General features: G+C 42.0%; 1 protein-coding gene across 1 annotated transcript; it reads right to left on the bottom strand.

Annotated features, from left to right (window-relative positions):
• Window positions 1-1,584: 1,584 nt before the first annotated feature.
• Window positions 1,585-12,841, bottom strand: lrit3a (info leucine-rich repeat, immunoglobulin-like and transmembrane domains 3a). Its single transcript, XM_055924458.1, has 4 exons — window positions 12,663-12,841; window positions 8,359-8,825; window positions 3,446-3,751; window positions 1,585-3,254 (listed from the first exon to the last, which is right to left on the bottom strand). Exons 1-4 carry the CDS (start codon window positions 12,776-12,778, stop codon window positions 2,218-2,220), a joined length of 1,926 nt encoding a protein of 641 aa, XP_055780433.1. The 5' UTR covers window positions 12,779-12,841; the 3' UTR covers window positions 1,585-2,217.

Below are 12,841 nucleotides of genomic sequence, written 5' to 3'. Positions count from 1 at the left end.
CACTCCTGTGTTCTAATGGCACATTATGTTAGCTAATCCAAGTTTATCATCTTAAAAGGCTAATTGTTCATTAGTAAACCCTTTTGCAATTACGTTAGCACAGCTGAAAACTGTTGTCCTGATTAAAGAAGCAATAAAACTGGCCTTCTTTAGATTAGTTGAGTATCTGGAGCATCAGCATTTGTGGGTTCGATTACAGGCTCAAAATGGCCAGAAACAAAGAACTTTCTTCTGAAACTCGTCAATCTATTCTTGTTCTGAGAAATGAAGGTTATTCCATGCAAGAAATTGCCAAGAAACTGAAGATCTTATACAACTCTGTCTACTACTCTCTTCACAGAACAGAGTAAACTAGCTCTAACCAGAATAGAAAGAGGAGTGGGAGGCTCTGGTGCACAACTGAGCAAGAGGACAAGTATATTGAAGTGTCTAGTTTGAGAAACAAATGCCTCACAAGTCCTCAACTGGCAGCTTCATTAAATAGTACCTGCAAAACACCAGTCTCAATGTCAACAGTGAAGAGGCGACTCTGGGGTGCTGGCCTTCTAGGCAGAGTTGCAAAGAAAAAGCCATATCTCAGACTGGCCAATAAAAAGAAAAGATTAAAATGGGCAAAAGAACGCAGACACTGGACAGAGGAAGATTGGGGGAAATATTATGGACAAAAGAATCCAAGTTTGAGATGTTCGGATCACAAAGAAGAACATTCATGAGACGCAGAAAAAAGGAAAAGATGCTGGAGGAGTGCTTGACACCATCTGTCAAGCATGCTGGAGGCAATGTGATGGTCTGAGGGTGCTTTGGTGGTGGTAAAGTGGGAGATTTGTACAGGGTAAAAGGGATCTTGAAGAAGGAAGGGTATCACTTAATTTTGCAACGCCATGCCATACCATGTGGATGGTGCTTAATTGGAGCCAATTTCCTCCTACAACAGGACAATGATCCAAAGCACAGCTCCAAACTATGCAAGAACTATTTAGGGAAGAAGTAGTCAGCTGGTATTCTGTCTATAATGGAGTGGCCAGTGCAGTCACCGGATCTCAACCCTATTGAGCTGTTGTGGGAGCAGCTTGACCGTATGGTACGTAAGAAGTGCCCATCAAGCCAATCCAAATTGTGGGAGGTGCTTCAGGAAGCATGGGGTTAAATCTCTTCAGATTACCTCAACAAATTGACAACTAGAATGCCAAAGGTCTGCGAGGCTGTAATTGCTGCAAATGGAGGATTCTTTGACGAAAGCAAATTTTGAAGGACACAATTGTTATTTTAATTAAAAATCATTATTTATAACCTTGTCAACGTATTAACCATATTTGCTATTCATTTTGCAACTCTTTTCATGTATGTTTTCATGGAAAACAAGGACATTTCTAAGTGACCCCAAACTTTTGAACGGTAGTGTATATACACCTGTTGCTGAAGTGAGGAAAAGGCACAGAATCCTATTCCTCATAGCTAAAGCCAAGAGATGATCACATTGGGAAATATCACACCTCATAGATAATAGTGGAATTGTTGTACAGAGAGCTGTGACCAACACTGCCATATATACCAAATGCTTATATGAAATACGAGGACATGAAATACACAAAGATTTGTTTTATTAAAAAGAAGAATACAATACCCTTGTATGTACAAGTAAAAACAATACGTTACACAGAAACTGTTGCATTGTATGTAGGGCAGGTCAAATCTTCGAATTTACTAGGGTTCGATAAAACTTTTTAGTGAAGTAAGGCAACATTTAGCTTGAATGTTTGACTTTTGAGTGAACATTGCTAGCAGTTTGAATCAACGTGTTGTTGGACTAGGATAGTTGGCATGCCTATTTATACCATATTGAGATCAATGAATCTTTAAACCTGGTGTGGTGTATAGTGACAAAGAAGCAAGACATAGTGAACACTGTGGCAGATGATTTCATTATGGTATTATGGAAAATTGCATTAAAATGAGAATAAATGTGATAATAAATGTGAATAAGTGCTGAGCTGCAAAGACAGCAATCTTAACATTGAGTTGTCATGATGCTGTTTGTTTCCAGCATTAGGGCTGTTTTCCTAATGACATTAGAACATGTTTTTGCTTTTCTTGCCACGATACTTCAGAATTTTGCGATACTGGTATTGTGACAAACCAAATCTCAAAGTGTGGTTAAAAAAATAAGAAATGAAGGCTTCAACAATCAGTGATGCCAGGTAGAGTCTTCATCTAGTGCTAGCACAGAAATTCTGACCTGGAACTGTCACTCCTGTATGTTATTTGTGAGTCAATGCTGGACCTGGAGAAGAGGAGCATCCTCTCTTGGGACTCCTCGGTCTGCCTGTGGGCCCACAATTCACTGGGATTAGCGTTCAAGGTCCTCTGCTTCATCGACAGTGTTTCGAACTTCACATATGTGTCTTTAGACAGCTCGTCGTCCAAACCTGGCACACTGCTCTGGCAGTAGAGTGAGAGGATCTTGTAAACCAGCAGACCGATGACAGGTAAAGCCACGGCGCAGGCAATGCCGCTGATGATCATCAGCAGCTGGTTCTCGTCATCGTCCTCAACAATGTCCAGGGTGAAGAAGTTGATGCAGGGGTCTATCCCTGCCGCACTTCCCTTGGCAACCAGACAAACCTGGTACCTCATTCCAGAAGTTAAGCCTTCGAGGAGGACCTTGCCACTCCCGGCATCGGTATCCATTGTCCTTTTGGAGTCATCCTCATCGTCGTAAGTAGAGTACACAACGGTGAGAGGGGCATCGCTCGTCAAACCGTCTGCCGTCCAGAGTAGAACCGCGCTGTCCGCCGTTTCCTCCATGATCTCGAGATCTTGGACGGACTTGGAAGCGTCCTTCTTTTTGCTCTGATCCGCCGCCAGCATCCTGTCGCTGCCTTGCTGGATCTTGGATGGTTTGGGTGGGGCTTTCTGCTGCACATTGCTGGGCATGAGTTTCTTCTTGGTGGGAACGGGTGGCAGTGTGGTCGTGGCTGGGGTGGTGGTGGTAATCAGGGTGCTAGGGGAGTTGGGGAAGTCAGTTGACGGAGCAGAGGATGTTGTGGATGGGCTATTCCCTCCAGCCTCTCCATTGGACCTCTGTGGGGGCATGGTTGTAGCGACATAACCTGCCACAGACAGGCTGATGGCAGCCTCTGCATTACCGGCAAAGTTCTTAGCCTTGCAGCTGTACTCCCCGTCGTCTTTGTACGAGATCCCATTTAGGCTGATGATGGACCATCGGACACCTTCTCCTGGAGACTCCTGGACAACTGTAGGTAGATCATGAAAATGCCAAGACTTAGTAATCGCCAAGATGTAGACTTTCGTTAAATGAAACACAAAGATCAACTGTAGAGTAAAAGCAAATCCTATTAAATCAATTTCGAAATCTAAAACTATTTTTGATAACCATGTTGAATAAGACACCTTTTCTTCAAATAAAATGTCTCACTGTTGATACCTGTGTTGTTGACAGGTGAGCCATCTGAAGTGGTCCAGATTAGGGTAGGTGTGGGGTAACCCGTGGCATCACAGCGCAGAAGCACATTGCTGCCCAACGAGGCCGTAATCTTGGTGGCTGACATCATGACAGACGGCTTGAGACATTGGTCCAGCTCCGCCCTTTGGAACATAACCCCGGCCAGGTTCTCAGGCCCACTGCAAGACAGGAACTGATCCATTAGTACCACTGATGTGTCAGACATTTTGGAGAGCTCGATCAGCTTGGAGATCCTGCAGTCGCAGATCCACGGGTTGTCCTGAAGACCTGGAGGGGACAAGAGAGGAAATGTTTGTGATAGTTATGCTAAATAAAACTTACATACATGTTTGTAAAAAGGTTAGGAACGTGCAGTGCTTCAGAGATGAAGAACATGCTAACACTTATCAATGCTAATAGTAATGTGGCTGCGAATGTAAACAAACCAAGGAGTGGATTCCAGTCTCTCCTAGCTGATACACAAATTATACAAATGGTAGCACTTTATTATAAATCCATGTAACAAATAATTTATAATGGATTAGTAAAAAGTTGATTCATAATTTACTAATCATTTCTCCATTCATAAGATGTTTAATATTGTCCCTTATAAACAATCATTAGTTAAGGCTTTTCGCATGGCAAAAAAAAGGGTGTCTGTTTTGCCCTATAGTTGCACACGCATCGGTTTTGTTGCTTAACAGCCAATGGCATGTCGGTCTTTTTGTGAGAAATTACACTGGTCACTCAAAAAATGTATAAAGTATTTATAAAGTATAAATAGAACACACATTAGGCCACGCAAAAGACTGGTAAATGGTTAATAAATGGTTTATAATGACCTATATTTAACATGTCATACATTATCTTATGAATCATTATTAAACACTTTGATAGTTGTTTGTAAATGTGTGAATAACTAGGTTACTGACGTTTACAAATGTGGGAGTAAAGATTAATAGACAGTGGTGTAAAGTACTTCAATAAAAATACTTTAGAGTACTACTTAAGTAGTATTAGGGTATCTGTGCTTGACTTTACAATTTATATTTTTGACAACTTTTACTTTTACTCCACTACATTCCTAAAGACGTAATGTACTTTTTACTCCCATACATTTTCTCTGACACCCAAAGTACTTGCTACATTTCAAATTCTCTGGCAGAACACAAAAATGGTCCAATTCATGCACCTATCAATATAATGCGTTGTCATCCCTACTGCCTCTGATCTGGCAGACTCACTAAATGCAAATACTGCATTTGTAAATTATATCTGAGTTTTGGAGTGTGCCCCTGGCTGTCCGTAAACAAACAAATGAAAAATAATAATCCTGCCATCTGGTTTGCTTAATATAAGGAATTTGATGTATTGCATTTACTTGAACTTAATATTACTCAACTATGACAATTGAGTACTTTTTCCACCACTGCAATTAAGTACATTTAAAACCAGATTCTATTTGACATTTACTCAAATAAATAATTAAGTATTATTTTACCTGGTGACTTTCACTTTTACTTGAGTCATTTTCTAATAAGGTATCTTTACTTTTATGTATGACAATTTAGTACTTTTCCCACCATTGTTAATAAATGATGAATAAACTATTTACTGATCCATTATAAATGCTTTATTACATTAAGTTATTTTTAAAGTCCTACCTACATATTTTGTATTTTAGTTGACTAACATGATTTGTACTCTTCTTTGCACATCTTGTACTTATCTAAAGTCAACAAAAGCCTTGATTGCATATTATGCTATGAATTCCATGTTCATCTATTTTCCCGCCAAAATTATAGAAAGAAAACTTTACACAGTTAATTTTCTGTACCGCTAGCATGTGTAACTTAGTGTTCTCATTCAGTGGTGAGTGGTGCCGCGGTCTAAGTCACTGCATCTCAGTGCTAGTGGTGTCACTACAGACACCCTGGTTCGAATCCAGGCTGTATCACAACCGGCCGTGATTGGGAGTCCCGTAGGGCAGCGCACAATTGGCCCAGCGTCGTCCGGATTTGGCCGGTGTAGGCCATCATTGCAAATAAGAATTTGTTCTTAACTGACTTGCCTAGTTTAAAAAAATTATAGGTATGGCTACAGTAGTTACAACTGAGTCATCCTTCTATTTCCCTAATATTGGGATTTCCTAGACCGAGGGTCAGACATGGGTCAAATTTGGAGTCATATCATCTCTTACAAATGTCATTAAGTTACTAGCATGTTCCATGTGTGTGAAAGGAGGGTAGAGACGCTTTACCAGAACACACACACAGACACACAAGCTAACGGAAACACAGCTACTGTACAAACACACACTCAAACACATATACAATCTCTCTCTCTCTCTCTCTCTCTCTCTCTCTCTCTCTCTCTCTCTCTCTCTCTCTCTCTCTCTCACTCACTCACTCACTCACTGACTCATTCACTCACATGCACGCTCACACACATACACACACACACTCACACACACGCATGTGGAAGTGCATGTGTATTGTGGAAACCCCTTATGCTTAACCAGATTAGTTGTACTTAACTGGGGACAACCCAAACACAAACTCTAAACCTGGTGTTGACTTTCTTCCCAAAATACAAAAGTGTTGTATCCTGTTCTTTTAAAGGGGCAATCTGCCGTTGTTACATTTTTGCACTTTTGAATGAATGATGTACAGTATACCCATTGATTCTTGAAGAATTTTACTTATAAATACTCCATGAGCTTAGTTCAACTGTCTTACCCCATAAAACCCCCAAATATAAGCTTTTTTTGCTCAATTGTTTGTAAACACTTTCCCTTTAAACAAACACTGTATTGCCTCAACATGGTTAAAACTATTACATTTACATTTAGCAGACACTCTTATCCAGAGCGACTTACAAATTGGAAAGTTCATACATATTCATCCTGGTCCCCCCGTGGGAATTGAACCCTGGTCCCCCCGTGGGAATTGAACCCACAACCCTGGCGTTGCAAGCGCCATGCTCTACCAACTGAGCCACACGGGACCACACGGGACCACTATATTGTGACATCATGGATGGTAAGTCTTTCCATCCATAGCCCTGTCTATGAATTTGAGAGTGTTGACATTTCTCCAGCCCCATTCCTCAGCTTTTACCAAAACCGTGGCAGGGTGTACACTTTGTTATTGTTTGAACTGCAGATTGAATGCTGATTGGCTGACAGAACCTCCAGTTTATAATAGCAAAAAGGCACCTTGGGGGTTTGTGATGTATGGTCAATATACCACGGCTAAGGGCTGTATCCATAACAACAGCCGATAGCGTGGTATATTGGCAATATACCACACCCCCACATGCATTTTAGTTTAATTCTATCATGTGATGGTACGGGAAGAGTCTATATTCTGTACATGGGACGTTATGTGTCTTCCTTAGGGATAGGCTAATCTTGTTTCTCCTTCCAGTACGCCAGAGAATAGAACAAGCTTTTTCAGCATGGAAAAGCTAGCTGGTCCTTAACATCCCATTAACATTATCTCACTCCTCAAGCTAGTTCTCAGACAGAGTGAAAGAGAGAGTATTTTCTTTAAGATGGACAATCTTCACTTATAATCAATTCTGTACTTCATTCATAAAGAACATTGTACATGTGATTTGTTTTAGAAATGTCCCTTAACAAGTCCCGGTTTATTTAATGATTTATTTCTTTGTGTTGTATCCGAATGCTCTCTACAATGTACTGTATATGTCAGTTTGTACATCAGCGTTCTATTCAGCATTTGGCATGCCAATGAAAACCTGGGTACACCTGAGGGCCTGCTTACACCTTCCCATATTCTGTGAGATTTAGTGTGGAGCCCAAAATACATGGCATGTTTGTACAAATCAAAGCATGGAAAGATAACTAATTAGATTTGTCAAAGCCAAAGTTTAGAAACGGACTATCATTGCATGATAACTTTAACTCCCGACTGCTTACGAGGTGGATCTAAAATAGGTTGACCTGGTAACCTGCAGCTACAGCACATAGAAGTCCAAGCGTTGTGGACATTTAGGTGATAGTCTATTGATAGTTTGTTGAGCATCTATAGATAGATTTTCCAAATAAAGAGCTGCCCAAATAGGTTTTGGAACCTCAATGTGAAGATGGAAATATGCCTTTGGGTTAAACGTAACCGTCTAAGTAAACACATTGCGTTACAGTCCAGGTGCCAGACAAAAAGTGACATCACGTTGAGGTGTTGTCATAACAATTGCCATGGATTTCATGTATGTACTACTTCCTAATGTTCGTAGGAAGGTTCAGCAAACGCCCTTTACGGGCTACGTAACAACCCAAAACTCGATACACTCCTACGAAGACCAGTGCCATGTTCTGTTATCACCCAACACTGCTTTACTGCAGGGGTGGTCAACCCACCTCCTGGAGAGCCACTGGGAGTTCAGGGTTTTGCTCCAGCCCTGCTCTAACACGTGGGTCAGCTAATCTCAGGTGTGTACTCAGTAGAAGCACGTGTTGTAGTCAGGGCAAAAGCCTGCTAAACCAGTACAGATGTAGGATCTTAATTTGAGCCAATTTGCTACAGCAGGAAAATAATTCTGTAGCAACAGGAAATGTAAATTGTTATGTGAATTATTATTAATGGACATGTTGCAGGGGTAAATAATTTTTTTGTAAAGGAAAATCAAGTCAGAAATTTCTAATGGAAAATTACAAACTTCAGAACCCTTTTTAAACCTCAAATACACTACAAGTTTGCATTGCAGGAAAGCTGCAATGCAGGGTGATCAAATAAGCATCAGGGTGATCAAAATAAGATCCTACATCTGTTGCTCTTGAGGGTGGAGGGTTGTGCACCCCTGCCCAAAGTCCTAACCTTAAACCCTCATCCCCACATTACCCACTCACACTTCATTATCAGTTCTCTTACCGAGCACCACTTTCTGGGACAAGCTGGAGTAGACGTGCATTCCATTGAACGGCGGCCAGATATCCACGAGGTCCGAAGACAGGGTGGTCAACTTGTTGCTGGAGATATCCAGGTAGGTGATGTTGACCAGGTACGGGATAGCCTCCATGGCAACGCTGGTCAAGCGGTTGTTGTGAAGATCCAGCGTCCTCAGACTAGGCATCTCCTTTAGGGACTCCCAGGGGAAGGTGGAGATCAGGTTCCCATCCAGCCGCAGTTCGTGGAGGACCTTGAGGTTGTAGAAGGCGGCGGCGTCCACAGAGGAGATAGAGTTGTAGGTGATCCACAGGTAGCGCAGGTCGTTCAGGTAGTAGAAGGCCTCGGTGGGGATGCGCCTCACACCTGTCTTCTCTACCCGCAGTTTGACCGTATCCACAGGGACATTTACGGGGATGTCGGACATGTCTGGGTCATTACACAGCACAGATCTGAGAGGAACAGAATACATGGGCTCGGTTTAAATATATAAAAAATGTCCTTCTCCCTTTCATGGAGTTATCACTCTTCTGGACAGGTCAAAGCTAGAGTTCCATTGCATAGCTTTCACCTATCCAGTCTAGTCAGATCACTGATTACCATTCAGAAGGGGTTGGAAGGTTCTTCAGTTCTTGTTCTTGAGAACCACAGGGTGTTGTTCTGGCCCAGAAGCCGTAAAAACCACCTGATTCATCTGATCATCTAGCCCTTAATAGCTTGAGTCATGTGCGTTAATGCTGGGCTGGGACAAAAGCCTAGAAAACGGACCAGAATTGAAGAGCTCTGCACTTTGTGTTTCCATCTCCACAATTCATCTCTTACATACTTATGGGACTTTAGAAAAGTTGTTCTATGATACTTTTCACGACTCCATACTCTGTTCCCAACTCTTGAGATGCAGTCATCCTAAACATGGGATAGGTATTGAGAAAAAGTGGTCCTCTATTGAACTCATACTTCAAAGCCTAAGAGGTCTGACACAATGTTCTAATACTAAGAAGGACAGGGGGTTATAATACTAAGAGGGACAGGGGGTTATAATACTAAGAGGGACAGGGGGTTATAATACTAAGAGGGACAGGGGGTTATAATACTAAGAGGGACAGGGGGTTATAATACTAAGAGGGACAGGGGGTTATAATACTAAGAAGGACAGGGGGTTATAATACTAAGAGGGACAGGGGGTATTAATACTAAGAGGGACAGGGGGTTATAATACTAAGAGGGACAGGGGGTTATAATACTAAGAGGGACAGGGGGTAATAATACTAAGAGGGACAGGGGGTTATAATACTAAGAGGGACAGGGGGTTATAATACTAAGAGGGACAGGGGGTTATAATACTAAGAGGGACAGGGGGTTATAATACTAAGAGGGACAGGGGGTTATAATACTAAGAGGGACAGGGGGTTATAATACTAAGAGGGACAGGGGGTTATAATACTAAGAGGGACAGGGGGTTATAATACTAAGAGGGACAGGGGGTATTAATACTAAGAGGGACAGGGGGTTATAATACTAAGAGGGACATGGGGTTATAATACTAAGAGGGACAGGGGGTAATAATACTAAGAGGGACAGGGGGTTATAATACTAAGAGGGACAGGGGGTTATAATACTAAGAGGGACAGGGGGTTATAATACTAAGAGGGACAGAAGGTTATAATACTAAGAGGGACATGGGGTTATAATACTAAGAGGGACAGGGGGTTATAATACTAAGAGGGACAGGGGGTTATAATACTAAGAGGGACAGGGGGTTATAATACTAAGAGGGACAGGGGGTTATAATACTAAGAGGGACAGGGGGTTATAATACTAAGAGGGACAGGGGGTTATAATACTAAGAGGGACAGGGGGTTATAATACTAAGAAGGACAGGGGGTTATAATACTAAGAGGGACAGGGGGTATTAATACTAAGAGGGACAGGGGGTTATAATACTAAGAGGGACAGGGGGTTATAATACTAAGAGGGACAGGGGGTAATAATACTAAGAGGGACAGGGGGTTATAATACTAAGAGGGACAGGGGGTTATAATACTAAGAGGGGCATGGGGTTATAATACTAAGAGGGACAGGGGGTTATAATACTAAGAGGGACAGGGGGTTATAATACGAAGAGGGACAGGGGTTATAATACTAAGAGGGACAGGGGGTTATAATACTAAGAGGGACAGGGGGTTATAATACTAAGAGGGACAGGGGGTTATAATAGTAAGAGGGACAGGGGGTTATAATACTAAGAGGGACGGGTGGTTATAATACTAAGAGGGACAAGGGGTTATAATACTAAGAGGGACAGGGGGTTATAATACTAAGAGGGACAGGGGGTTATAATACTAAGAGGGACACGGGGTTATAATACTAAGAGGGACAGGGGGTTATAATACTAAGAGGGACAGGGGGTTATAATACTAAGAGGGACAGGGGGTATTAATACTAAGAGGAACAGGGGGTTATAATACTAAGAGGGACATGGGGTTATAATACTAAGAGGGACAGGGGTTATAATACTAAGAAGGACAGGGGGTTATAATACTAAGAGGGACAGGGGGTATTAATACTAAGAGGGACAGGGGGTTATAATACTAAGAGGGACAGGGGGTTATAATACTAAGAGGGACAGGGGGTTATAATACTAAGAGGGACATGGGGTTATAATACTAAGAGGGACAGGGGGTTATAATACTAAGAGGGACAGGGGGTTATAATACTAAGAGGGACAGGGGGTTATAATACTAAGAGGGACATGGGGTTATAATACTAAGAGGGACATGGGGTTATAATACTAAGAGGGACAGGGGGTTATAATACTAAGAGGGACAGGGGGTTATAATACTAAGAGGGACAGGGGGTTATAATACTAAGAGGGACAGGGGGTTATAATACTAAGAGGGACAGGGGGTTATAATACTAAGAGGGACAGGGGGTTATAATACTAAGAGGGACAGGGGGTTATAATAGTAAGAGGGACAGGGGGTTATAATACTAAGAGGGACGGGTGGTTCTAATACTAAGAGGGACAGGGGGTTATAATACTAAGAGGGACAGGGGGTTATAATAGTAAGAGGGACAGGGGGTTATAATACTAAGAGGGACAGGGGGTTATAATACTAGGAGGGACAGGGGGTTATAATACTAAGAGGGACAGGGGGTTATAATACTAAGAGGGACAGGGGGTTATAATACTAAGAGGGACATGAGGTTATAATACTAAGAGGGACAGGGGGTTATAATACTAAGAGGGACAGGGGGTTATAATACTAAGAGGGACAGGGGGTATTAATACTAAGAGGGACAGGGGGTTATAATACTAAGAGGGACAGGGGGTTATAATACTAAGGGGGACAGGGGGTTATAATACTAAGAGGAACAGGGGGTATTAATACTAAGAGGGACAGGGGGTTATAATACTAAGAGGGACAGGGGGTTATAATACTAAGAGGGACAGGGGGTTATAATACTAAGAGGGACAGGGGGTTATAATACTAAGAGGGACAGGGGGTTATAATACTAAGAGGGACAGGGGGTTATAATACTAAGAGGGACAGGGGGTTATAATACTAAGAGGGACAGGGGGTTATAATACTAAGAGGGACATGGGGTTATAATACTAAGAGGGACAGGGGGTTATAATACTAAGAAGGACAGGGGGTTATAATACTAAGAGGGACAGGGGGTATTAATACTAAGAGGGACAGGGGGTTATAATACTAAGAGGGACAGGGGGTTATAATACTAAGAGGGACAGGGGGTTATAATACTAAGAGGGACATGGGGTTATAATACTAAGAGGGACAGGGGGTTATAATACTAAGAGGGACAGGGGGTTATAATACTAAGAGGGACAGGGGGTTATAATACTAAGAGGGACATGGGGTTATAATACTAAGAGGGACAGGGGGTTATAATACTAAGAGGGACAGGGGGTTATAATACTAAGAGGGACAGGGGGTTATAATACTAAGAGGGACAGGGGGTTATAATACTAAGAGGGACAGGAGGTTATAATACTAAGAGGGACAGGAGGTTATAATACTAAGAGGGACAGGAGGTTATAATACTAAGAGGGACATGGGGTTATAATACTAAGAGGGACATGGGGTTATAATACTAAGAGGGACATGGGGTTATAATACTAAGAGGGACATGGGGTTATAATACTAATACAAAATATATGGATCATTTAAAAAAGATAGTGATACTGTATATCTGTGGAAAATGGTCCAGATTCAACTATAATAAAATATGTAAAGACAACCTCCTATAAGAAACATGGTAAATACCTGGTCCCCGTTCCATCACTCTGTCCATGGTAAACACAGGTACACTGGGAAGGACAGAATGAATGGGCCACACTGAAGCAGCACAGGAAGACATAGGCGTAGAGAAGAAGATGCATGGTTCACCAAATCAACCAAACACGATCACACCACAAGGTCAGGAGAAAGAGGAGAGGAAAAGA

Source organism: Salvelinus fontinalis, chromosome 6, assembly GCF_029448725.1.
Source record: "Salvelinus fontinalis isolate EN_2023a chromosome 6, ASM2944872v1, whole genome shotgun sequence".
NCBI classification, from domain to species: domain Eukaryota; kingdom Metazoa; phylum Chordata; class Actinopteri; order Salmoniformes; family Salmonidae; genus Salvelinus; species Salvelinus fontinalis.
This window is presented reverse-complemented; position numbering and strand designations above follow the sequence as displayed.

Coding starts and splice junctions, on each gene's coding strand:
- lrit3a (XM_055924458.1), bottom strand. CDS start 12,778: ATGCATCTTCTTCTCTACGCCTATGTCTTCCTGTGCTGCTTCAGTGTG. Junction 8,826..12,662: donor AGTGATGGAACGGGGACCAG/GTATTTACCATG, acceptor TGTTCCTCTCAG/ATCTGTGCTGTGTAATGACC. Junction 3,255..3,445: donor CTCACCTGTCAACAACACAG/GTATCAACAGTG, acceptor ATCTACCTACAG/TTGTCCAGGAGTCTCCAGGA.